Source organism: Asterias rubens, chromosome 9 (assembly GCF_902459465.1).
Source record: "Asterias rubens chromosome 9, eAstRub1.3, whole genome shotgun sequence".
Lineage (NCBI taxonomy): Eukaryota > Metazoa > Echinodermata > Asteroidea > Forcipulatida > Asteriidae > Asterias > Asterias rubens.
In genome coordinates, this window is record NC_047070.1 from 15,418,762 (window position 1) to 15,446,537 (window position 27,776).

General features: G+C 38.9%; 1 protein-coding gene across 1 annotated transcript; it reads right to left on the minus strand.

The window, feature by feature from the left end:
• Nucleotides 1-6,349: 6,349 nt before the first annotated feature.
• Nucleotides 6,350-27,223, minus strand: LOC117294939 (hematopoietically-expressed homeobox protein HHEX homolog). The gene is made up of 4 exons (XM_033777493.1): nt 26,406-27,223; nt 15,938-16,116; nt 11,252-11,302; nt 6,350-9,331 (listed from the first exon to the last, which is right to left on the minus strand). The coding sequence occupies exons 1-4, from the start codon at nt 26,848-26,850 to the stop codon at nt 9,155-9,157; spliced, it is 852 nt and encodes a 283-aa protein (XP_033633384.1). The 5' UTR covers nt 26,851-27,223; the 3' UTR covers nt 6,350-9,154.
• Between the last annotated feature and the right edge of the window lie 553 nt (nt 27,224-27,776).

Genomic DNA, 27,776 nt, shown 5'->3' on the forward strand with positions numbered 1-27,776 from the left:
GCAACAGCTAATTCTATTCTCTCATCAAAAGAGCAGACAGTTGTTATAATTGGCACCAAGATCAAAACAAGAACAGAGCCTCTATTTATGGTTTAAATGTACCGTTTTCAACTATCGTCGCCTACAAACAACATACTTCAGAACATCAAACAACTGTCTGAACCATGCATTCAAAACGGCTGACTGGCGTTATCTCAAAAGTTACAAAATTATCTTATCTATATTTTTCCATAAATCCCAGCCCCCAATATTGATTATTATTGTTATGTGTATGGAGGTGTATTTACACTTCCATAAACCTGCACTTCCCTCCTTCAATAAACTATCAATTGGTGGCGATAAGAGTGATCATTTATTTCACCGGTCCATTCGAACATGGAGTGCTTAGGACGCCAGTGAAAGAGTGCTAAGAATAGCACCGTCTGGCAGTGCAGTGGCAGGGCTGGCTGTTGCAAGAGGGCCTGTTGTACGGCTGACTCTCTGTTTTGCTGCACGGTCGAATCTTTCACTACGTTCACCCCGTGGTAACTTGACAAGAATTTCGAGTTTAAAAATTTCCAAAATCAACTTAGTTATTTGAGATTGATTATTGAATAGCTGTTCACACAAAATGCTTAGGCATAACTACTCTTAATGCAAGAGAGGGCTTAATAAAATCCTAAATAATTCCATTCAATTTACTTTAATTGAAACACTTGGCGCCGGTTGATACTAAATGAGATTTTGCCACCTTCTAAAAGCATTCATCAGCCATAATTTGACAGTTCAACATTTATTCCAACATAAGGTTGTAGACAAGTCACATCATTGAGTTTACAGCGCTGTGAACAGGTGACTCGAGAAACAAGGTCTCCCCACGATCTAGGTCCTTTCTGGCTAATTTCAGGAATTATTTGGGAGTATCTGTCTCTCTTACAGCGCCTGGAAGTCTTTCAATGTGTTTAGGGTTTGATATAAATCCGTAATAACTTCATCTCACATTAATCTATCGTGCCAGGTGGAGAGAACATTTGTTTCAATTATTCAATTTAATTACAAGAGTGTGAAACTCAAACTCATTCAGATTTCAGCCAAAGCAAAAAGGAAAACAAGTCAAAGGGCGCAGTCTTCAATAGGTTGATGTTTTAAAACAGATGAAAGCGTTTTCAATTAAAACACAATAACAAATCCAACCACTTTACAACCTTTAACCGTGGGGCCAATTTCGTAAAGCTAAGCAGAAAATACCGCTCAGAAGTTTTCTCTGCTAAGCTAAAATTGAGTAGGGCACCAGTCAAAACGATGTAAACCTAATGTAATTTGGGCTGGTAACCTATTTCTGTTATAAGCAATACTTTTCTGTAATTAGCAAGTTTTATAAAAGTTACAGGCTTTATGAAATTGAGCTCTGGTGTAAACGGGATTACTTCATAAAAACTGCCGATTTATTGTCTGAAAAATAATAAAATATTGACACAGAATTGATGATCCCGGCACGGACAGGGCCCCATTTTAAAGGGATGAAGCACAAACTTAACTAAAGCACAACACAACAATGCTTACTAGAGTAAGATTGCAGCCAAAACACCATGTCGTACCATTTCTGACTGGTATCCTGTCTATTTCTGCTAAGCACGAATGTTTTAAGCAGAATTGTCTGCTTAAGCAGCTCTATGAAATTGGGCCCCTGCAGAAGTCAACCTTTGGTCTTGGTTGAAATGTCATAACAGGAATAGTACATTAAGCTTAGTACAGTACTAATTAATTTCATTCTCTAACTTGTTCTCATATTCCTAACCAACGTAAATGTCATATTCTCATTTCTTGCTTTTATTTGTAACATAGAATAAGATGACAGTGTTTCCGACGGAAATGCATAGGAACTATCTAGATCTAACGTTCAATTTACGTTTCTGGCACTACGATCATATCTCCTGACACTTCTTTGGGCACAAGACGCTATGTAAGTGAGCCTATAGGTATACTGACTAAAGACATCAGAAACCATTTCACTAATCAAGACTTGAATCACATCTTGAAGTAGGAAGGAACTCATCATTTAAGATATGTTTGTGGTGACACTCAGCCCAAGACACATCAATCTCTCTTGAGTTGAAAAGGGAACTTGTTGCGTAGCACTTTACACGCTATAAGTCTGTTTGGCTCCAAGTGATGCTTCGAACATGACTGTATACGTAATGTCTCATTACCGTGATGAATGATATGCGTGATGAACGTTAACAATAACATGAATACTAGCAGAGCATACTGTTGGAAACGTCAAGACCACACCAGCTCTTTTCAGAGCCAACACTCACTCATAAGAGATTTACACTGTATACAAAGTATCTGTCAGGTAAAGTGCCGTAAGTTTTACGGTGGAAGTTTTCTAAACTACCCTTTCGAAGCACAATTTACAAAACTTCCACCGTGAAATTAAAGGTACGGAAACACTCAAACTGATCTGAACCTGACGACATAACGTATAGATGTCGAACATGACGAATTATTTACAGTCCTCTACTAAACTTAAACGTAATCTTCACTAGTAAACGTTATCGTAACAACCGTTTTTGAGAAACATGATGGGCGTTGGTAAATCATGGTAAACCAACAACGTTGGTAATAAACCAACAACGTAAACGTATAACGAATAGGCTAAGGCCTACGTTTTTGAGGAAGTACATGGGCGTCAGTAAACTATTGTAAACTACTGATAAACGTAAACTTCACAACCGTGTTTGGGGACATGAAACCAGAAACCATCGATAAAAACCGCGTTTGAGAAAGTATTTTAGAAACAAGATTTGTTTGGTAAACGGTCGTCTTCACCCGTATTTCAGGAAGATGAGCGTGTGATTTGTTTGGTAAACGTCAACAGAATCTCCTACTTCAAGTTTTAACAAAAGAGTTATTGATAGAACCTTTTCTTCTTCCACCTCAACATTACCAGGTCAGCACAATGTGTCAAAAGGGCCTTCATTTCTAAATAGAGTTGGCGCCAAAATCCTACCAGGCCTATTAAACAATTTGACAACTTTGACATGAGATCATCCCGTACAGTTCATATGCCAGCCACGCTCATACAATGACGTCAAACATTTTCTATAGCCCCCCTTCAAATCTAGATCAATCCGCACTTTGAACACCTTGTTTCAAACCGCAACCCGTTCTATCTGATACCACACTATTTATTTCCACCCATTGTATACACTCTGCCTACCGATTGATTATCAATTTTATTGTTGTTAGAAAGAAACACAAGTTCTAGTTTCTCGAGTGGTATTTGGCGACAATGCACACTTGTGAGCTGACGGTGTGTATTGAATTATCAGGCAGACACGAAACCTCTATCTGTGATCAGAGCAAAGACCAGATGATAAGGTCTGGGACCTATTCTAATACCACGGCTTCTCTCAGGCTGTGTTTAGTTGCCCCTAAAACTCAAACTTTAAAATTGAATTTGCTATAGTTCATGGAACAATGCAATTACTACGACAGCATTTGTCTCTATAGTTGAATCTGTATTTAATTTTAGCCTTTTCTTTTGCTGCATTATGTTTTCTAATAATTCGCAAGATTCAACATGGTATTTTGGCTGGTAACCTTATTCTGGTAAGCATAATTTCGTTGTGCTTAGCTACTTCTTGGGCTCAAGCAGCCCTATGCAACTGGGCCCTAGTGGAATCTATTGCCTGCTTGGGAGGAATGTGAAGACATATATTGCCCTTGACGTACAACCAGCAAGAGCTTGAAACCCCCAATACAAGGAAATATTTATACACACTGGATTAAAGGCACTGGGACTTGGCATTGTTATTAGCATAAAACTTACTTGTTAATACGAGCAATGGAGAGCTGTTGAAAGTACAAAACATTGAGAGAAATGGCTCCCTCTGACATGACGTAGTTTTCGAGAAAGAAGCAATTTGCCACTTGAATATGTTAATTTGATTTCGAGACCTCAGAATTTGATTTCGAGGTCTCGCAATCAAGCATCTAAAACAGACAACTTGTGCAACAAGATGTTTTTTCTTCCATTATTCTCTCGCAACTTTGACGATCAATTGAGCTTTTCACATGTTTGTTATTTTATGCACAGTTGAGATACACCAAGTGAGAAGATTGGTCTTTGACAATTACCAAAGGTGTCCACCGATCGATTTCACCAAACTCGTCCTAACTTAGGATTAATCTTAGGACTCAGGATGAGTTAAGTTCTGTATCCATAGACGTTAGGACACATTGAACCCATCCTTAGATAGGACGAGTTACTCGTCCTAACTCGAGATAGGATTAGTCTTAGCGTTTCATGAAATCGGCTGCAGTGTATTTAAAGGCGGTGTACATATGCATAACAAACCTGTGAAAATTTGAGCTCAATCGGTCATCGAACTTGCGAGATAATAATGAAAGAACAAAACACCCTAGTCACACGAAGTTGTGTGCGTTTAGATGGTTGATTTCGAGACCTCAAGTTCTAAATTTGAGGTCTCGAAATAAAATTCGTGGAAAATTACTTCTTTCTCGAAACCCACTTCAGAGGGAGCCGTTTCTCACTATGTTTTATACCATTAACCTCCCCCATTACTCGTCACCAAGAAAGGTTTTATGCTAATAATTATTTTGAGTAATTACCAATAGTGTCCACTGCCTTTAAGGCTCCAAAGAGAGAGAGAGAGGGGGGGGGGGCGTACCGAAAGACCCTTATGACTCTAACGGCAGTTTAGCTTTTGAAGTAGCAATGGACAACTCATTACAGACGTGGGTAGCAACTTGCCGTGGATTACCACTGATCCAATGTGACAAGACATGACAGTCCCAATAGCTTCCCTATCACCATAGATGAAACATAGACACGTCTGTTTAATCAATACTACGAAAACTGAGTCATCGAGCGACATTAGTGCGTCAATGAGCGTCAATGTGAGTGATCTTGTGATGGGCAGTTGTCTGGTGGACGGATAGGTTTGTTTCAAGGACTAAAGAACAATTTTGGTTTTCGTAGTTGGGGCTCTCTTCAAAAGTTTGCAAAGGTCGTCTCCCTTTTTAGGAATATTAGTTTGAGTACTTCTTGTACTACAAAAAAACACAAACGTCCACATATTTTCATTACAGTTACACGGTTTCAATATACTGATAGTAGCAAGCTTCTCTTAAAATATCACTTGCTAAAGTGCTGTAGTTTTTGAGAAATTAGTGGAAAAAAATCACGAAAATAATGTTCGACTTAGTGGAAAATGAGCATGTACAACGGATTTACGACACTCTCCTTAAAACATTGCTCTGTGATGTTTATTTGCTTTCTCAATAACTTGATGACTAATGAAGCTGAAACTTCTACAGGTAAACTATCTTCATTAACAATGGGTAGAGATTCTTGTCATGGCCAACAACTTGATCCACAAAAGATAAAACCCTGAAACACTTTGTCATCCCGAATCGAGCCAGAGATGTCTTGGACCAAAGAAGTATTGAGGGGCAAGCTATATGGATAAGGTCTGAGATATTCCAAGAGCCCATTATGCAAATCCCATTATGCATATTCAGTGGGCAAAGGATTCTAAATTTGAAGCACGGCAATCCACAACTATAAAACCTGGCTAGCTATACGGATAAGGTCTAATATTTTCCAAGAGCCCATTATGCAAATTAAATCCCAATATGCATATTCAGTGTGCAAACGATTCTAAATTTGAAGCACGGCAATCCACAACTATAAAACCTGGCAAGCTATATGGATAAGGTCTGATATATTCCAAGAGCCCATTATGCAAATCCCATTATGCATATTCAGTGGGCAAAGGATTATGATTTTGAAGCAATGCAATCCACAACTATAAAACCTGACATAGTTTAAAGGGCCCGTCATGTTAACTGCAACATGGTGTCCAAATTGGCAGCCTGTCTTAATTTTCAACCGTACTCGGTTTCCCAAGACGCATTGCGGTATATTTCAAAGAAGGCGCTTGTCCATAATATGGCATATCTGTGTTCATTGCTACAATGGTGACCACGGTGTTGTTTTAATAGCATCATATTGTCTTCATATAGACAATGGGACAAAGTGGAGAAACCGGTGGTGGTAGCGGCATCTCTATGAGTGCGCCCCCATTACAATTTGAGGATGAAGCGGCCACGGACGCAAGTCTTTGCCAAATAATGATGATTTCTTTATGCAAATAAAACTATTTCACACAATTCCATCCATTTTTCGATAAGGAAGAAAGGAAATCCAAAAGTGTGTAAGGTCAAAACCAAATTAGAAAAGAAGAAGTATAAAAAGAAGGTAGCCCCTCTTGAGCTGGGAATTAATACTAACAAGTAATTAATAAGACCTTCAATACAAATAGAACATGGAGGCATTATCTCACTTTGACTCAACATATAATTTATTCAATCTTAGAAAAAATTCATAATCTTACACAACAATAACGACAACGCACGCCCTCATCGTTTGGTCAACAGTGATGGCTGACGTGCGATCATGGTATAATCTATGACGTTTTTATGATACAAAATACAGGTATACAATATTAAAGTGGTAAATAATAGTATATAAACCCAGTACAGAAAGACAAAACTTTATGTCAAAGGTGTACAATATAAAAAACATACGAAGATAGTTTATTCCTATACTTGATAAATTAGTTTCAACGAAGCCAACATTTACTAAGGCCAAATAAAACAAAAAACACGTTTCGCGTCCTGTTTTAAAAAAAAGGAAGGAGGAGGGCCTTTCCCTTTTTTTTCTACAAAATAACCGACTGACAAATCTTTTAAGACAACCAGCTTAAGACCGTTTTAAAGAGAATGCTTTGAACATATGATATCGTTCAAATGTTACCTTTTTAACTAATAACAATTCCCTTTTTTTCATCAAAAAGAAAGAAAAAAAACAAGGAGGCAGCCTTTAAAACGGAGCGGGCGGGGACGCTGAACATCTTATTGTTGTTGTAATGTTTGCCTAATAGTTACTCGAGACATGACTCAGTGACCTTTTGGCCGGGGTTTAGAAGTTTCAAAACCAAAGTCAGTTTTCACAAAACATTAGTATAAAACTAACCTGGGTATCGATTTATTTGTAACAGTCACAGGTTCCTTAGATTGGATTTATATAAAGTTTTCTCCAAGAAGACGTCATTTAAGACAAGCAATTTTCTCAGAACGAATTTATACCAAATTGTTTTCTTTTCATAGTCACCTAAACACAACCCATATTTTCTGAAAATCAACTGTACACTTAGCTAAAATAAATACAGTTACCCCATCCTATCAAACACGACGGTAAGTAATGGAAGTGGGAAGCAAATAACACACAATTCGTTTACCTAGCTTTTGAGGCAATCATTTTACAGGAATTTATAACTACAGTAAAAGCAGAGATGCAGAAAAACCAGCCCCAACTATTTAGCTTTGTAACTAAACCCGCTTGGAACTAAGCAGCTTATTTCCTCCTATTCCAAGATGAATATTGGTAATTGATAATGCATTTACAAATACAGAATCAAATTTGTAATCTATGAAACTGACAATGTTTTTTTTTTTTCAAAACAGATAAATATTTATTCTCATGAGGAATATTATTGATCAGCAAGTTGTTTCATATCACGAGCAACCTTCTACGGAAAAACATGGAACAAGAGAAGGTGTCACTGCCCGTAGGGTACCAGTCCCCGGAGTATGAGGGTACCGGTCCTTAGTTTGAAAACCAGTCCTTAGCATGATTGTATCGGCCCGTAGTGTGAGGGCATATGTCCCTAGTCTGATGGTCTGATGGTAGCGGCCGGTAGTGTGATGGTACCGGTCCATAGTGTGAGGATATCGGTCCATAGTGTGAGGATACCAGTCCATAATGTGAGGATACCGGTCCATAGTGTGAGGATACCGGTCCATAGTGTGCGGGGTACCAGCCGGCACAGCAAGCGCAATGCGTCAAACTAGTCAGTTATTGCAATGTACAGTGAGCGATTACTCCAAACCCAACCACGATATAAAAAAAAACCACTCAGAAATTACAACACAAATCCACAATCAATTCCTATCCATTCTCTTTGTGACGTCATGACATGACCACCTAAGCTTTCAATCAATACTTTGACACATGAATGTTTGACATCGTGTCTCTTGTTGTTGGGACTGAGGACGATGACCATTTCGGCAACACTGAGTGGTTAGAATTGCCCCGACAGATCACGTCTATAGAATATTGACCTTGCTAAAAGTACACACAAATTAACTCCATAGGCTTACTCTACAGGCTTACTCATAGCGACCCAATGAGTAAAGGTCTATACCAGAGTTTTAAAAACATAGGCCCTTTTCGAAACCACGGCTTCGGCTCCAGATTCGTCTCAGGCTAGCTTGGCCCCCCTCAGGGCTTCAAAAGAGAGGACGGAGCCTGAAGCCGCATCCAAAGCCGTGGATTCGAAAGGGGCCTATATATAGTGTTTGAGAGTTCATATTTCGCATTGGTTCATCTACTACCACAGCATATTTTTTCAAGAGTTGACAATAATTCCTATACTATTTATTTAATCAGAGAATGGTGGCTAGCAAGCAGCAAAGCGAGCATGGAAAAAGTCATTAGCTGGGCCACTGGGAGTTCCGTAGACTTCTATCATCCTGCCGCCATCTTGGTCATGTTCCCCGTTTCAAAAAGACAAAATGAATGCTGATGTTCATTGTACATAAAGGCACCAGACTATGTGCCCTTCCAGTCTCAGTTTGGTTACACTGATTTGAATTTGACTCATGAGATAGCAGCAACGTGGAAGGTCTGATAGTGCTTAGGGTTGTCCCGACCTGTTAGCAGTATTAGGACATTCTAGACCAAAATGTTCACACTCGGCATCATATTGACACAATTGTTCATGGTTTGTATTAGTGAACCTGGGGACGACATCGACACAACCTCTGACGCAGATAATGGACGCACACATTGGCGATCTATCCCCTTGTGGTAGAAGCGTTCTTGTTCATAATTCTCGCATCATTAAATAATTCACCGCTCCAACCGCAGTATCCATCTCTTCAGAACGTTTATAAACGCACCATATCAAAAAGGTTTGTGACGGTGCGTCCGTGCGTTCACAATTAGACATCGTTTGGAATGACTCAGTCCTTCGAGAGTTCAAGCGCCCTTTTGCAGCATTTACAGTAGAATAGACTTGTATCATGCTTCTTTGTCTTCCAGTGATTCCCCTTCGCTACCACCGTGTGTGAATCCGTGTAGTCCACCATTTGGGAGCACCGCGTGGTCTCTGCTGAAGTCGTCTCTGTCCGTGTCTCGTGAGTTCTCGTGTGAGTCTACGCAGTTCTCGTCACTGTCGCCTTTCCCTGTTGGTACCTCCTTTACGAGAAAAGACAAAGCCAAGTTGAGAAATGAATTCAGTGTGTTTTAAACAGAGAATTGAAATGATGGACAAAGCCAAACTTTGCAGTTTTAGAATTGCTATCCCAAATTTTTTCCTGATCGAAAAAAAAAGGGAGATTCCCTTCTTTTTCATTTGTTCGTTTATTCATTTTAATTTAAAAAAACAACTGGCAGCACAAAGCAGAAACATTTGGCAACATTTCAAGGTACAAAATATCGTTAAAGTATACAGATAAAGACACAAAATAGTACCACCGCAGTACGGGGGTACATACATAACAGTTTCAACAAATAAAACAATAAACAGGAACATAAATTCGGCCTTTGAATCGATTTAGACAAAAAAAAGTCTCCCCATTGAAAAGCACTACAACAGTGGCAATTTCGCAATGCGGAAAAAAGACATTGTAAACGGGGAGGAGGTGTTAATATATGTATTTCTTTTGGCAGTATGACTGTACATAAACTATCAAGGTTGACATGTCAGAACAATTACGCAAACTAATGGTAGAGTTAACAGCTCACTTTGTATTTCTGTTTCGCAAACAATCTAATTAACTATCAACAGGATGAAAATGGATATCTTCCCATTCAAGAATCGATACTTCACTGGGAAACGGCATTTCAAAAATAGCTTTTTATTGGTAGATAATGTAGCGGCTGTTAGCTTGATTGTATATGCAGAGTAAATATTGACATCACTCCGCCGTGAATCGAGGCGTGTAGCCCCACGACATTATTGCTGCGTTCACGCTGCTCAGCACTCTCCTAATGGATCATGGTGGTAGTGAAAGAAGTTATTCTTTGTTTAATGGTGTGTTGTTAAGTGTGTGAAAGAACCCATTAAAGTGTTTGCAAACAAGACAGTAAATCCACAATTATCATGGCTACTTAAAATCGAGGGGCTTAAACGCTGTGCGTTGTTTATTTGGACATAAACGGACACGCTGAAGCCCCCACATTCTTTTGTGTACAACAACTCGCATCGAATTATTATAGCCATTACAATTAGTGTATAAGGTATATTAATGGGGAATATCTTAGCTAATACACATCATATTGGAAGAGACAAAAGAAAGTGAAGTGACGTTAATTGTGTCTTATCGTGAACAGAGATTGATGTTACTGATGTGGGCGTCTTGGGCGGGTAAACATACGTCAAACGGGGATTAAATCTTGAATGTCCATTTGGCAAAACTATTGACTCAAATACCGAAGTAGAAAATGGAGAACTATCGATTGTTTTTATTAGTTCGTCGAGGGAATAGCAGCATTGTTGACATATTTACAAACTCTTCTTCACAATAAGCTTCAGTTTTTTTCCTCATTGAACTTCAAACACTTTGAAAACACCGAGGATTTTGTTGGTGCAGAAAATGACGGCACTGTCCAATTCAGTGACGCTCCAACATTGGGTAGGGTCTACGGCTGGGTATTGTGTTCGTATATATTTGTCAGGTTGACAGGAGTAGTTGACGAACAAAGAGAGGACTGGACTTGTGGACAAGTCGTTAATGGTCCGAGTTGTCACTGCTCTCGCGTGAACTGCTGGTTGTCGACTTCGGGCAGCGCGCAGTAGTCGCGCAACCAGCAGTTCGCGCGGAGAGCACCGCTGCAACTCGACTATATCTCACCGCGTGGGACCATAAGCGACTTGTCCACAAGTCATAGAGAGGACCAGAAGAGCCGGTTGACGGAGAAGAAGACTTTTAAGGGAGACCGTGAGGATATTTTCTAGATCCACAACCCTCTCTTTGATTGACAACATGTTTCATGCCTTCTTGGCAATCATCATTTGCATGTTGGTACTTCTTAAAGAATCGGTGGGTCTCATGTCTTGTGAAAGACATAACTTAGGTGCATTAAAGAGCTACCGAAGAACTTTTATAATCTTACCTGTTTTACTCTCCTCCATTTTGCTCTTCTGTTTTGGAACCATGTCTTGACCTATCGAGAAAAAAAAGAAGAATTAGATCTTAGAGTTCACCAATGAAATACTGTGGACATAAAATAGCTGGTTTTACCCTTACATCGATATGTTTAAGCACTGTATATTCTCTCAAGTTTTGTAACACCAAAATCAAAGTCCTCAACTAAAAAAACACTTTAATTCTGTCAAAACATCATGTCTATTCTGATTAGAACAAAAAAAGTTAGTTTGGAAAACATATTCAACCAAAATGATGATATTTCCAACAGCTGCCTTTACTTTCGTAGAACTAAGATGATTTATAATTTATTGTGGGGTACGTTTGGTCTGAATTTGCTGTGTATCAAAATAAAACAAAATGTTCGAACAGTCATTGACAGTCGCTTAAAGTTTTCAAGAAACATCTCAAATAAAAACTTTCCTGTTTAATGGTTGATTGCTTAGGAAAACTGGTTCCCATTACTAGTGCCTTTATTTATTCACCTTTTTGGACTCGTTTCTTGTAAAGCGCTATGGTACACTGTGTAAGACTAGAGCGCTCTATAAATGCCTGTTATTATTATTGTTGACAGTCAAACAACGAAACGCAAAAGCTGGGCGCAAGAGAACAATCCTAGAAGAAACAGATTGGGGGAATTTTGACGTAGAGTGACGACACGCCTGTATAGATTATTCGGGTACAGACGGCTTGTCGGGTCTGAAGAGGGATTAGTAAGCGGGATTCGAACCTTAAACCTTTCTACCAATATTATTAAAACCCCCATCACCATCAGCGAACCAAACATCATTGAACCAATTCTTTACAATTTATATCAATCAACTTCTCCCGTAATCTTTTAAATCATCCGGATTTAAGAACAGTCAAGCTACCTTAATATCTTAAAATATAATATTGACACAAAGTGAAAATATTCAATTAGAGAAGGAATTCTTAAGAAATGGGAGCTGTAATTCTGAGGGTAAATGGTAGCCGAGTGTTTGCAATTGGTCGCCAATAAGAGCTACTTGGCATGACCCAAGCAAACATGGGACCCCCGATTTGGCGTCTTCGTTATACCCCATACCCCGTCTAAACTTTCCCTAAACCTGTTTGAGGTGACAGGCCTTATGTTATATTAAATCTGTTTGTAGTCGCGAAAGCTAGACATCATAATTTAAAATACAGATTTACGTCAAGTGGCTGATTGTTGAAAATCCGTTTTGGAGGGATTAGGATCTGGAGAGTGGAGTCTCCGGGTTATAAACGCAAACGGGGGGTCTGCAGTGAAAAGTCAACGGGGCCAGCGCCTCGCAAACACCCTCTATGAAACCTGAAGAAGACGGTAGAGGCGCTAAAAGACCGAGGAGTAGACATCGATTGTTCATTAATCCGCAGAAACTCCTGTTCATCTCCAACCTCGATGTCACTCAAACTTTTTTATTCGAGGTTTTCTTTTTGGAAAAGGGCACTTTTCATTATCCGGGGATAACATTATCGTTTGAGTAAATCAAATTTCCTTTTCAAGTGTGTTTGATTTGGTTTAGGTAGACATCAAGACGCTCAGTGATTTTGACAACTTGATGAACAAGTGACTTTTACATGTCAACCCCGGACTTCCCCCCCGAGAGCAAAAAACCGCGGGATTTGTGGATCACAACATGGATGTGAAGCCGACGGGAAACAAGAAACTAAATATTTCCTTGTACTGAATTGATAGGTTTTGATCGCTGTAGGCATCCTTTCTACAGTATTTCTCTAAATTATTATTTTGTTCTAAGTTTGTTTTCATTTCGTTAACGGCACTGGAAACCTTTGGTATGCGCTCGCTAACGGTGTTTCTCAACAAAATAAAAAATCCGTGAGAATTTGGACTCAATTGGTCACAAATTTGTGTGCTTTCATAGATGCCGAAAAAGGGCCTCAGGCCCGAAGTATTCCAAAGGCAGTGGACACTATTACTCAACCTCAAGCATAAAACCTTTCTGGTAACGAGTAATGAGGAGAGGTTGATAGTATAAAACATTGTGAGAAACGGCTCCCTCTGAAGTAATGTAGTTTTCAAGAAAGGAGTAATTTTCCACGAAATTGATTTCGAGACCTCAGATTTAGAGTTTGAGGTCTCGAAATCAAGCATCTGATAGCACACAACTTCGTGTGACAAGGGTGTTTTTTTCTTTCATTTATCTCGCAACTTCGAAGACCAATTGAGCTCAAATTTTCACAGGTTTGTTATTCCATGCATATATTGAGATACACCAAGTGAGAAGACTGGTCTTTGACAATAACCAATAGTGTCCAATGTCTTTAAAATATTTGAGTGAGAAATAACCTCTTTCTAAAAAAAACTACGTTACTTCAGAGGTAGCCGTTTCTCGAAATGTTTTTCACTATCAACAGCTCTGCATTTCTCGTTACCAAGATAAGTTTTTATGATAGAACTTATTTTGAGCAATTACCAATTAGTGTCCAATGCCTCTAACGTCAGTACCATACATATTCTTCGTTATGTTTTACTTATATTAGAGCAACAGGATGTTTATTCCAAAGCAAGTATCTACAACTTACAATGCTTGAATCCAATCCTAATTTATCCTGATTACCAATTGGTACTTTTCACACCCATTATGTTGATCTTAACACCCATTCGAGACAATCACACCTAGGAGTAGAGTTTATTTACACTCTGATCTTAGCTATCGTCATTACACATTATAAGCACCATCATGTAGCCTTTGATATTATGCCTACGTTATAAGGTGCTAAAAAGCGCTACAATTGTCTTGTTGCAGAAAGGGGATACCTGAACCATGGATGAACCCCCCCCCTTGCCTGAATAATGACCCCTTCTTATTTTCCTCGTGTGAAAAGGGTAAAGGGTAACCGTAGAGTTGGTTCCACCATGGTGTGTTGTTTTCTTCCTCCGTGGTTTAACCATATCAATCAGAACCAGATCACATGTCTATGCTTCCTTTTTAAAAAAGGGCAAGGGCACCATAGCTTTTTCTCCTCGGCAAAGGGCACCCTATATGAGGAATTTGTAAATTTGGACTGCATAGTTTCAAGGGCACCAGGGCAAAAACCAGGGGGCATGCGGAGGCAATCGCCTGTGATGCCTCCCTGAAGTGTCTGGCCTGAGATCAACGTAAAAGGCAAACTCTTCTGCGAGACATTGCCTAAGATTTGTTGCAAATCAAATTTATTTGGTGAGTTGTTTGGAGGAGGGATGGCGAGACATTTTGTGTAGTATTCATCACACCGAATGCATGTGTTTTTTTACGATCAAACTTTACAGACTAAATGAAAACTGATCACACATAAAGCCATGAACCTTCCTGACTGCATAACTCATTTCGAGCGATTTCAGGGAATTGTATAGGCATTTGACCTTCCTTCCTCAAAAGGTTGAATTCAACAACTGAGTTTTACCATTATAAGATAGTGGTTTGTTGGTCAAATTATAACTCGCAACTAAATTGAAAGAAAAACCTTAACCACAGTGATAAATTGGTTTAAGAAAACGACGACTTCATAAACTAGAAACAATGAACTCTTCCTTAATATCATCTGTATAGGTTTCGAGTGCCATGAAACCAAACACAAGGACAAATCAAATAAACTTTCCATACTCTAAACAAAAGCAAAGCTTTGATTATTTTTGATATGTCTTTACAGAGTTCCAGTGGTTGAATAATTAGCTATCAATGAGATCATTCATTTCCTTGTAACACTGAATTAAACATGGCGGTGTATATGTCTGTGTTCTCTTGTAATGGCCGTTTCCTTTTGTACAGAGCATTTTCGAAACCGCGATCCTCGCATCCGGCTTTAGAGTTATTTTTTCTCCGTCCGCGATTTCAAAGAAGTGATACTTGAAAATGGTACAAAGATCCTGTTTGACCCAAAACACAGGCCTAAGAATAGTACATTTTTAGTAGCATTTATAGCATCATTTAGGCACGAATAATGTTCTATTTTAACTCAACTTCCTTAAACTCATGAGTCAAGTTCCTAAAAACATGGTAGGTTAAACTGCATGTAGTTCTTACCACATCAATATTTATCTCATGATCTAATTTAATATAAATATATATAAAGCAATACATGTAAGGGCGTGGCACGGGGAGGGGGGGGGGCTTAAGCCCGGTTCATACTTTTTGCGAATTCGAATCAATCGAATTTTGACGTCACACAATTAATTTGCAACTATTAATTCACAACAGTTGCCTTGTGGTCAACTCCTGCGAAATATTTGCCGTGAAAACATCCCAGTATGTGACGTCAAAATTCGCTTCGTATTCGCATGAAGTATTAACCAGGCTCACTTGTTTCTTTTTCCTTTTCCCTTAAAGATTCCCCTTGTTTAATTGATTTCGAAAAATTGATTTCTGATGTACAGAAAAACAAAAGTGAAGTCTATTAACTTTGGTTTTTACCCATACACCGATGTGTGTTAGCACTGTATACTCAGCACTTTCCCGAGTCCTGTGAAAATTATCACAGGCATAAAACTTGTGTGGGATTCGAACCCACGACCTTTGCATCTAGAGCTGTGTCCTACCAACTAGACTACCGATGTTGCCCGGTAGCTAGAGGCAATTCGAATCCTATGTTTTGGCAGCGGGTACCGCAACGATATAAGAGATGTACAAATGTGAAGTTATAATTTGATTACCTGTCGTTCACTGAGTTGCAACAATTTGGCGAGTTTTTTCCTCTCTGGTGGAGACAGATATTTTTGGCTCTCGAACTTCTTCTCCAGTTCCATGGTCTGGTCGTTAGAGAACCGAACCTGGCCCCCTTTCCGTTTGTGAAGCGGTCTCTGTATGAAGGGGTTCCAGAGGAACGGCTTCCCTGGAACGAAAACAACAACAAAAACATTAGTTGTGATGTGTGAAGCTTTTGCATGATGTGAATAATAAGAATTAACTAAACATTAGTAAGCTTGCGGGTACAACCATGTGTTAAATATATTTTGATAGAGTGTTGGTTATGACGTTTCAAACAGTATACTCTGCTCGTCTTCAGGATACTTTCTCCTTTCTCCTGAAGACGATCAGAGTTACCGTTCGAAACGTCGAGACCAACACTCTCTTTATTCATGAATATAAGTAGTCAAACGCTGAAACGTTTTTGTGCGAAAACTGGATCAAAGTATGGCTGTTTGAAGACATAAACCATATTCCATGAACCGGTAAAACAAAGTCACCATAGGCCTAGGCTATATAATCTTTGAAACTTGACTATTACTTTATACCTCCAGACTAGCCTAACTAATTTAACCTATCAATTAGGCCTAAATATCATTTTAATTTTCAACAAACAGCATCAAGTACTTGATTTAAATACTGTTAAGACAACAAACTACCCTTGTATGCCCTACAGTGAACAAAGCCAACCATAGGAGAGCTTGTATTTCGTCGATAAAGTTGTTACTTCTATCTAGGAAAGAGTCACAACCACATTCACATGGTAATCTCACACCAATACACGTATGAAATATGGTCCCCCGGCGGCAATGTGATCTCAAATTATGCGAATAATATTTCTTATCCGTTTTGCCAGCCGTTTGTTCCCGGTGGGGTATCTAGATATCCAATCTATTGTTTGAATAACCCTTTTCCTGATTGCCATCTTCGAAGACATCCCTCTACACTAACTAAGGACCTCTGAATATCCCATTAAGGGTACCATAACGAGAGGAAATTGTCAATTTTTGAAAACATGAGAGAGTGACAAAGAATGCTGGCGACTGAAGGACTGCAGGCAGCCCTTGTTGGGGCGAGGCGCTAGGGGTTGTTATGAATGAAGGCAAACACCACACACCATACCTTCGCATCATACGTATGAGTGAGATTGCAGTTTTTGCCAAGGTTTGAAAAATAAAAACATAAGGCTAAAATGATTAAGTACTGCGACTGGGTGGCTAGGATATTTATAGGTCGAAAGGTTATGCTTTAAATCAGAAATAATGAATAGTTATACTGGACTTAATTTCATAAAGCCTAGAGCACCAAAACTTGCTCAGCACAGAGAAGCATTGCTTAACAAATACAGGTTACCAGCCCAAGTTGGCATTCTGGTGGCTGGTGCCCGACTATTTTGATTGCTTTGCAAAGCAATTTGTCTAGCAGTATGTTCTGCTTAAAAGCTTGGTAAAAGTTGTCCCTGGGTGGGTTTCACAAAGAGTTAAGACTAGTCTTATCTCGAGTTAGGACGAGATATACTCGTCCTAACTTAGGAATACCCTGAAGTGTTTGAGATCTCATACAGGACAAGTCTTCATTTTTTTCTTTAAATCTACCAAAGTCGCACGGTGAAAAATCACAACAGGCGCTCCATATCACCAGCTCGCGCTCAACAACGTTTCTTTATGACCCCCAAGGGACACGCTACATCACAAACATTGCAGCGAAAACAACTTTAATCAATTTCTCATCGAAAGAACTTTCAACAAGCTTTATCAACTCGACTTATTATAAAAACAATCGGATAAACTCAGGACCAATGGACTATTATTTCATTAAAACATGACCTTTTCCTAATCCCAATTCTTCACTGAATTACTCATTCAACACCCCCACATAATTGCGGTTCCAAAACATAATCTTTTATAAATAAAGGACAACGAGTTATGATGATGAACAATTTTCAAACTAAACTTCCAGCAAGTCACACACACACACGTGCCGTTATTCGCATCACTCAGCCCCTTGTTATCCACAACGAAGAAGTGAAGCGGGCAGGACTCATCGGATGTACTAGGCCTACCCAAAGCCCCATACAAAGTCCCCTGGACTCCGGGAAATGATCTGTACGGATTGTCTAATTCGAATAATTTCCCCCAATTTTGGCTCATCAACACACAAGATCTCTCGAAGCAGGCTTGAGTGGGGGTGAGCCAACGTGCGTGCGTCCCCGGGTCTGACGAGCCGTGGTGCCCGGTGCGGTATGAGGCTACGTCCACTGCCTTGATTGCTAGATCGTGCATCATTTCCGTTTGGTACAGAGTGCTTTTCCGATCGGACTTTTTATCTTAGCTATCCAGCTTGAACCCCTTCGAGGGGTTACAATTTCCTGAAGGTTGCGTTCAGAGACGGATATCTATAGTGCTTTATACAGGCACTTTTTGTGTTCGATCTATGACCAGTTTTGTTCACTTTTAAAGGAGGTGTAGAATTTGAAGTTTGATGCTTCAATTCTTAATTTTCGTTTCCGCAATACTCTCATCATAATAGGACCTCCTGTGACACTAAGATAGCACCGCCAAGAAAACTAGGCAATCGCAATAATTTATTGTTGACTTCAAGATTCTTGATTCTGTAACGTCCTGGGCCCATTTGTATGAAAATGCTAAGGAGAAAATACCGCTTGACGAATTTCTTTGCTAAGCAAACATCGAATGAGTCACAACAATGTAAACTTATATTGTAATTGTCATTTTACCTGGTGACTTGTTTCTGTTAAGCAAAACTTTTCTGTGCTTAGCTAGTTTTTGTGCTTACTTTACAACTTACAAGCTTTATGAAATTGGGCCATGATCACAGGGGACGATTCTCTGTTAGACGATTGTAATTTTGGTAAATACACTGTACATGACAACATTTTGTGTCACTTTTTTACCTATATTTTGAACAAGAAGATTCCAGAAAATCCAGTATACAAACAAGATATCAAATCAACATTAGAATTAGATACCCGTGAGTTCAAAAACTGGTTTCAATTAGTCAGGGGAACTAAAATAAAAATTCTGTAAGACATTCGGGAAAATGTTTAACAGGGGTCAAGCTGCCCCTTTAAGCTCAACGAAAATATAAACTTCCGCAATGCTGTTTCTGAGTTCAATCTGATAGCACCAAGTCAGTATGGTAATGTCATCACGACAGAGACTGGGAATAAACGAGAGAACAATCTACAAAGGATAACCAAAAAAAATGTACTTTTACCAGGAAATTAAAAACAACTGAATATTTGGATTGAAAATATTGCCAAGCACAGGCAGAAACTTGAAAAGGATTTGTCAGAATGCCAACATTGATATGAAACACAATTGGATTAAGCTCCATGGGTGTATGTTACATGCATAATATGTATTTTGTTCGTCATAACCTCGGTCTCACTTAACACTTTCGTTTTCAGAAAGAGAATGAAATAATTGGAAGGTTGGTTTAAAGACACTGGACACTATTGGTAATTGTCAAAGACTAGCCGTCAAAGTTGGTGTATCTCAATATATGCATAAAATAACTAACCTGTGAAAATTTGAGCTCAATCGGTCGTCAAAGTTGCGTGATAATTGTGAAAGAAAACAAACACCCTTGTCACACGAAGTTGCGTGCTTTCAGATGCTTGATTTCGAGACCTCAATTTCTAAATCTGAGGTCTCTAAATCAAATTCGTGGAAAATTACTTCTTTCTCGAAAACTACATTACTTCAGAGGGAGCCGTTTCTCACAATGTTTTATACTATCAACCTCTCCCTACCACTCGTTACCAAGTAATTTGAGTAATTACCAATAGTGTCCACTGTCTTTAATTATTGATGACTTTGCATGTATGTAGACATTGTTCCATGAGACAAAGTTGATTTGATAACCTGTATTAATACATGGCTAGTCTGCAGAATGTTCAGTAATCTTAACAACCTTGACAACTTCTGCATAGTCACCACGGTGGTAGGATGTTTTTTTTGGTTCATCATGGGAGATACATTCTTTTGTATTCTGTTTACGAATATGTGAAAGTCAGAAGTCATATGAACTTCCAACCGACCTAAGTTAGTCATTATTCCCTGATAATGGCGTATCATTTACATTTTGTACCACTTTGGGAAACATGTGAAATGTTTAGGAAGTATTTCGTCAACAATCAAGACACAAAGGAAGGGATTTCTTCTTAAATAATTTAAAGCCAGAAGTCATAAAATGATCTTCCAATCAACCTAAATAAGCCATTATTCTGTGAAAATGGCGTATGAATGGTACGACTTTGGGAAAAAACATGTCTGAGAAAAAGGTTACACATTTTTTGCAATTTTATTACGTAATCAATAAGAGCACAAAGAAATAAATTTCTTCTTGATTATTTGGAAACACTTCTCATTTCAACGAGCTGTTTATAACCGAACATGTATGGTGGATTTCACAAAGAGTTAAGACTACAATATTATCTTGAGTCTTAAGACTTTGCCTCAAGTTGTTAATTACTCCTAAAGAGTCCTAGAACTATTCCTAAGTTTGGACGAGCAATTCGTCCTAACTTATGACTAGCCTTAATTCGCCCAAAACCCCCAAAGAGTCCTAGGACTTGTTCTAAGTTAGGACTATAGCCAAAGTTGTTCAATATCTCCTTACGAGTCCTAGGACAAGTCCTAAGTTGGGACTATCTCTGTGAAATCGACTCCCAGACTACCTAGTTAACTGTTGATGCATGGCTGCTAATTAAATATGCAAGGTGCTTATTTTGGACCGTGTTTAGACAAACCGTGCTTCATGCCATAGTGCATTGTATTGGGGGCTATCTGTGGTTTTCCGTCCGCTGTATTAAGTTAACAATCGAGTACTTCGCATCGAATGATTCCCACTTCCTTCAGTTCAATCAACTACTTTGCGACAACATCCAAATGTCTACAACACCTTCCTCCAATACAACTTAAAGGGGAAGTCCCAAACCATATTATTGAACAAACCAGTTCATCATTCACATCGGTTTAAAGTAACGTATAAAGAGAGGCAATTTCTAGTTCAAATATTAAAAGAATTCAGACCTGAAGCCTTTTATTAGGCATCATCTAAAAGCACGAAAAATTTGAGCAACAAGGGTTTTTGTTCTTTCATTATTCTCTTTCACTTTCGATGACCAAATGAGTCAAAATGTTCACAGATTTGTTATTTTATGATGCATATGTTGGGATACACCAAGTGAGAAATCTGGTCTTTGTTAATTCTTAAAGGTGTCCAGTGCCTTTAAAATTGCAATTGTTCATACACCGCGTGTGGTCGGTTCCTCCTGCAGACGCACCCTGCCTGTGTATACTGTATCTGATTGCAAAATGGAAACAATACCCATTATTGGCCCGTCAGTAATGGATTGAGCAAATCATCTAGCAAACATTACTTTCAACACTTGCGCTATAAAAACTGCCCCTATCACATTAAAAACCAAAACACTACAACAAGGACAATGCCAAAAATCGATCAAGCACATTACACCTCGAACAATTACCGTACGTGTTGATTGGTTAGCGAGTGCCTGTCGTTAAGCCCTACCGTTGAATCGCTCGTCTCGCCCGTATACCCTGGGCGGAGTTTGACTGACAGATCTTGCCCGGTATGTACAGTAGAGACCCCTAGCTTCCGGGACAGACGAAGTAGTGCCTCATTTACAAAAGAAAACCAAACCTAGAGAGTGTTTTTTTGTTGTCTCGACACATGCAACCAGTTTTTTAGATTGACTCTTCTTGTTTTATTTCAGCTTTTGTGTGTTGTTTGCAGATCGTGGCCAATCAAACATTTGATTAGTACACCCAAGGTTTTAACAAGGCATCGCCAACGCATTCACGTCGACTCGTCTAGGCTATTTTCTCGTTCTTGTTAGCTTTTTGGATACTTAACAAAAGTAATCCAAGCAACAACTTCCAAGAGGCAGTTCAAAAAGGAATATAACAACCATATTCAGTTCTATTTCATCAAAACAAATATTGTTTTACATTCAAAATGAAACTCACACTCAAAACGAAACGAAAATAATTCACGATAAATAGTGGAAATTTAAAGCGTAATTCAGTACGTTATGATAAATATGTGTATCTTTTTTACCGGAAATCTCTTTTTATGACATTCTTTGATTTTCACTTTCAATTAAGATAAGCACTAATTCACAACTTGAAATTTCAAAGAGTTTGAAAGTATTTAACTAAACTTCGTTCATGGGAAACGAGTAAAGATAGACAAGAAAGAAAATAAGTATCGTTAACTATGAATAAATGTAGGATATTCATTATTCATTGTTCTATTTCGAACAGAAATACCAAGTTAAGCATCAATATATAAATTGCACTCAAAACAATATTTTTACATTTTATCGAGTCATTCAAAATGAAAAAAAAAAAAATCTGAACACAATTACACTATTACTGTTTTATTAGGCCAACTAACTATATGCTGACACTAGAGACCTACAGATTGTCATGGCATACTATAGAGGTCATGGTGAATGTTCCATCTCTACTCGTCGTAAGCAATAGTTTCTAGTACGCAGTTTGATGATGATAATGTCCAGTGTATAAAGTGCCTTCTGGTCAACTGGAACATCGTGAATGCTACTTTCCATGTATTCAAACTTTTGCAGACACTCTATCCTGTATTGGAGGGCAAGGGCACCAGGGCATTTTTTTTCCTTGATGAAGGGGCACCCTAGGAAGAACATTTTAAACTTCTACAGGGGTATTTCAAGGGCACCGAGGCAGCATGGAGGCAATCACCTTCGTTGCCTCCGTGAAGTATCAGGCCTGGACCATAGTCTGTTGTGTTGTAGAAGAAAAACTGAACACATGTGCAAAAAAGTAAAGTACACACGCCATGTCATCAATCACAACTAAGTCCATGGTGTAACGCCAATACAGGTTATAGTCTAATAGGATAATTTGTATAGTAAGCTCTATTTCTACTTAACGCCATGACAAGCCTCGTCGTTGTGACATATTTTCTTCAAGACTTGTAGTTTGCCCCGCGGCGGTTTTTAGTTTTTACTCGCTGGAGGAGTGTTAAAAGAATCTCCTACGCCGGGACACCTAGGAACAAGTAGCCGGTTCGGAAAACGGCACTTAATTATTCAGCCTTCCTCTTTTCATGGTGGTATGTACACGCTTAGAGAATCAGAACTAAAAGAGTCTTGGTGGTAAAGTATATATTATATTTATAGAATTAATAAATTATCTGGGCCCAATGTCAGCTGCTCGAGTACAAAAAGGAGCTAAGCACTTAACAAAATGCTTAACAGAGAGAGAGCAAGGTAATATACCAGCCAAACTACCAACCATTAATATGTACAGTTCGTGACTGGCATCCTGCTAATTTCTGCTTATCAGACAAATTGTGAAGCAATAATTTTCTTCTATGAAATCCTTAAAAGAGTATTTTCTTGATTGGAAGTGAGTGGGTGAATTAAAAGTTTACTTTTGAATTATCGATGCAATTGAAGTTATAATCGAAACTAGTCTGAGACGACTTGAAACTAAATGTATAGTCTTGGGTTTTCCTCACTGAAATGCTTCACGAGTCAGGAGTGAAGTAATGTTTAGATACTGGAAAAACAGAGAGAAAGATTTTAACGGAAAAGTTTATTGTCACCGATCAATAAATATCAAGTCAAATACAATTTATTGTAATGCCAAACACTGACCAATTAATCAACCAAAACAGAAACATTACATGTTTTGATACTTTTTGTAGATCAAGATTGTGACATGAATCCGTACTCACTATGAATGAAAATATATGCCTAGGTAATATAATTTACATGTAGAAGTTTCAGCTTCATTAATTGTAATAAGTTTCAGCTTCATTAATTGTAATAAGTTTCTGAAAAAAGTTTCTGAAAACCAAAATCCAATGTTTTCAAGAGAGTCGCGTAAATCCGCGTGAAAATAAATTGTCGTCTCACTTGAGCCAAACATTATTTTCGTAAACTAGTTTCTCAAAAACTACGGCACCCCAGCACAAGTTATATTTTAAGGGAAGCTTTCTACCATCATTATCTTCAAACCGTGCAAGTTTAATGTAAATCTATGGACGTTTGTGTTTTGTGTCGTACAATAAATAACCCAAAGCGTTTAAGTCGGCACGAGTTTTTTTAATAAGAGTCTAAACACAAATCAGGAAGATATCTGGCGAGTTTTGTTGCCTTAGTTTTCAATCATTATGACAGATAATGTGTCTATAACTCCAGATATTGTACATTTCTTCAATTCATCATTCGTCCTCGAAGACCAACTTGGCATCGGTTCAATTCTGAAAGGAGATGTTTCTTGATGACTTATACACGAATGTTCACTGAGTGGTTTGTGTGAAAGAGCTACAAAACTTCAACCGCTACGCGTTCCAAATCCCCCCTTACACCTCGCACCACATGTGTGACGATACCGGTCATCATGCCCTCATCAGAAGCAGCCAGGAGGACACTTCTTGAAGAAGACTTGAGGGTTTGGGGCCGAAGGGGGAAAGTCAATGGAGCCCTCAATCAAAACATTTGACATCCTTCAATGACATGACAGGCCGGAAACACTTGTGAGAATTGATGAGACACAACGGAAAATCTGATTCAGAATGTGCTGCTCTAGTTGATCGTTAGCTTCCTGTGTGGGGCTTATAATGCAGGACCCAATTTTCATAGAGCTGCTTAAGCCCCCCAAAACAGCTAAGCACAAAAAAAATATGCTTACCAGAATAAAGTAAACAATGAGCATGGTATCCTGCTCATTTCTGCAAGCAATATTTTCTGTTTAAGCGGCTCTATGAACTTTGGCCTCGGGACCCTGTTTCACCAGCTGCTTAAGCAGAAAATGTTACTTAACAATGTTTTGCTTAGCAGCAATGAGCAGGATACCAGTCACAATTTTGTACATGTGGATTAGTAGTTGTGCTTAAGCAGCTCTATGAAATTAGGCCCTGATGGCCACCATCGCTGTGGGAACCAACTAAGCCAGATTAAAGAAACAGAGTTCTGAAAGCAATTTATTATGTCTGCACTACGAAAATGCCACTGTCGTATTGCTTTTTTTCAATAGAGAATTTTGTGTTCTTCTAAATCGATTCAAAAAAAGGAATCCTTAAAACAAAATAAGTTTTTTATAATTGTTTTTTATAGGATGGAACCCCCCCCCCCCCTTGTACGCTCCCCTTACACTGTCTTGTTTGTCTTAGCTGTAGACATTCAACTGTAATAGCAACTGAGCCCATGGTTTAAGAGAAAGATGATGATTATTCCTATAAACTCAACAGATAGATCAGTATTTTTCCAAACAATTTCATATCCGTTATTGATTTGATTTCTGTTAATCGACTGACCAGACTGTGAACGCCTGACTCAAAACAAAGCTATGAAGTAAATAAAACAATAACTTTTCTTCGGTGTAATCAACAAAGTGGCCTTTTATCAAATCTAGGCGGTTGTAATAATCCAAAGAGATTTCCGGGTTGTCTCCTCACATTTCCTGAAATCCAAGCCGGTATCATACACTCAACAACCGTGTTTGAACTGCAATCATTATTATGTTACATTTCCTCGAGTGCTAAGGAAATAAAACGAACTTTCTTACCATAAAAACAGATTTGAAAACACAAGAGTCTCTCAAAAGATACGAAAGTTAAGTCGAAAGAAAAATACAAATGGTGGTCTATTTAAGAGAGTATAGATGTTGCAGGAAAAACGTTCTTGGTTTGCGAATAAAATGTTGTAACAAGTGGATTGTGTTACAATAAAATAGGGCGATCCTAAAATAGTCACTAAAATTGATTAAAAGCGTCAAACACTTTTATAATGTAGGCCTACTTCATGACTAACTGCACCAGTATCGTGATAAACTCAAACATGGTTTTGGTTTAACAACTAAAGATGCTTCAGTTTGACGATGAGTGCTTGTTATTAGAATAAGCCTATATCAAATCTACATGACACTTAAATAAACAAATAATCATAAAGTTGAGGCAAATTATTGTTCAGAAATATTATCCAGCATTCAAAAAGAACCTAAAAAATACACCTGTATACCACTCGATAATCGAAATGAAACGACTTTTATTTATGTTGTCTGGGCCTAGATTGCAAAATGAAACTCAGACAGTATTTGTTTGGCAAATAAAGCACTATTTATACTCTACATTCCTGTCGTCTAGAGTAGAATTTTTTTCAAAGTCAATTAGTGTAAATTTACTTCAATATTGGCTAAACTTAGAAGCCTGAAAAAAGTTCAATGCAGAGTAATTCTTTTCGTTAAATTGAATTTTTGTTGTCGAGTGTTTTGTCCAAACTGATACTCATACGGATTTATTAACAAGTAAAATCATTTTCTAACGAAAGGCTAATTAGAAAAATAGTATACAGAATGAAAAAAGGATGGAATTGTAAGTGAAATATGGACTCACCTTTAGAGTACGGATCGTGTCTGTCGATAAGTCCGTGGGCGAAGTCACCGCGAGGGAACGGGTAAGGTGGCGGGCTTGAGAACGCTCCAGACCCGTAGCTGATCGGCGTGGGAGCAGGCAACCCCGTATGCACCGACTGGTCGTAGTACGAGTTATACGGTGAATTGACATGCGTAGCGAATGTAGGACTGGGTAGCGTTGGGGTAGGTCTCGCCGGCCCGTTCATAGTCAACCTACTGCCTAAAATGTTATCAATATAGAAAGGGGTATGTTGCTGATGGTGCCCGGCTCCATTATGTAAAGAGTTTAAAGGCTGTATAGCGGTAGGGGCTCCTAGCGGAGACAAACCCTGCCCAACTAGTCCGTGATGATGGTTCATATGAGGGTAGTTATGAAGGTTCATGCTTGACGGTGGTGGCGGTCCGGGATATTGTAAGGTAGACATGATCAGTGAAAACCTCCCAAAACAACTTTGTTTTTTTTCAGAGTAAGTTTTCCCCCAACATGAGGGTAGTACTGATTGAGCGAACACTAATAAGTGGCGATAACACAGTACAGCTTTAGCACGCGATCTCTTTGCTGATGAAGGAAGGGGTATGAAGTCAGAGAGACATGCCCCGCAGAAAACATGCACTGAAAGCAATCCTTATTACAGCAACTTGTTGGAGTTTTTCAGTATGTGGCTTCAGTCTCCAGTGTTCAGTGCCTCGCAGTAAAGTATCGCCATGTGATATTGACTGTACATGTAGGCTAACTAAAAAACAATGCGACTACACTGTACAGAGAGTTTAGCTACAAACTGTGTGTCACGATGAAGAGTTAAGTACAGACAAACACTGGACACAAGTTAGCATGAGTGGATCCTTTACACCCAAAACGCCACCATCTGAAAACCACACACACACGGCGAGCAAGGGGGGAGGGGCTAACACACAACTTCCAACTCCACAAATTGGTTTCTAATTCAGGCGCTGTCAATTACACACTTTAGCAATGACATCCGGGGTCTTCGGCACGAGTGAAGCGTTCCGAGTTGCTGATTGGTCTAGAGCGGATGTCACAGCAGTGACGTAGGTGATGAGGGAAACGCGGATGACCAAGTGGCAATGTGTTGATGCGTAGATTGGTGCTAATGACACCATTAATCAGGTAGGTGTTATTAATTGATGTTCAGATTAAGAAATTTGGACAAAACTACCTGCTGGAAGGGCCATGGACCAATAGCGGGGTGACCATGAGGGTATTGTGGGCAGGAAGTTAACAAATGCAGTGGTGGATTTCACAAAGAGTTACTAGTCTTATCTCGAGTTAGGACTCGTCCTGTAACAATAACTTAGGACAGGTTTTAAGTTTTTGTTAACTTCTTAAGAG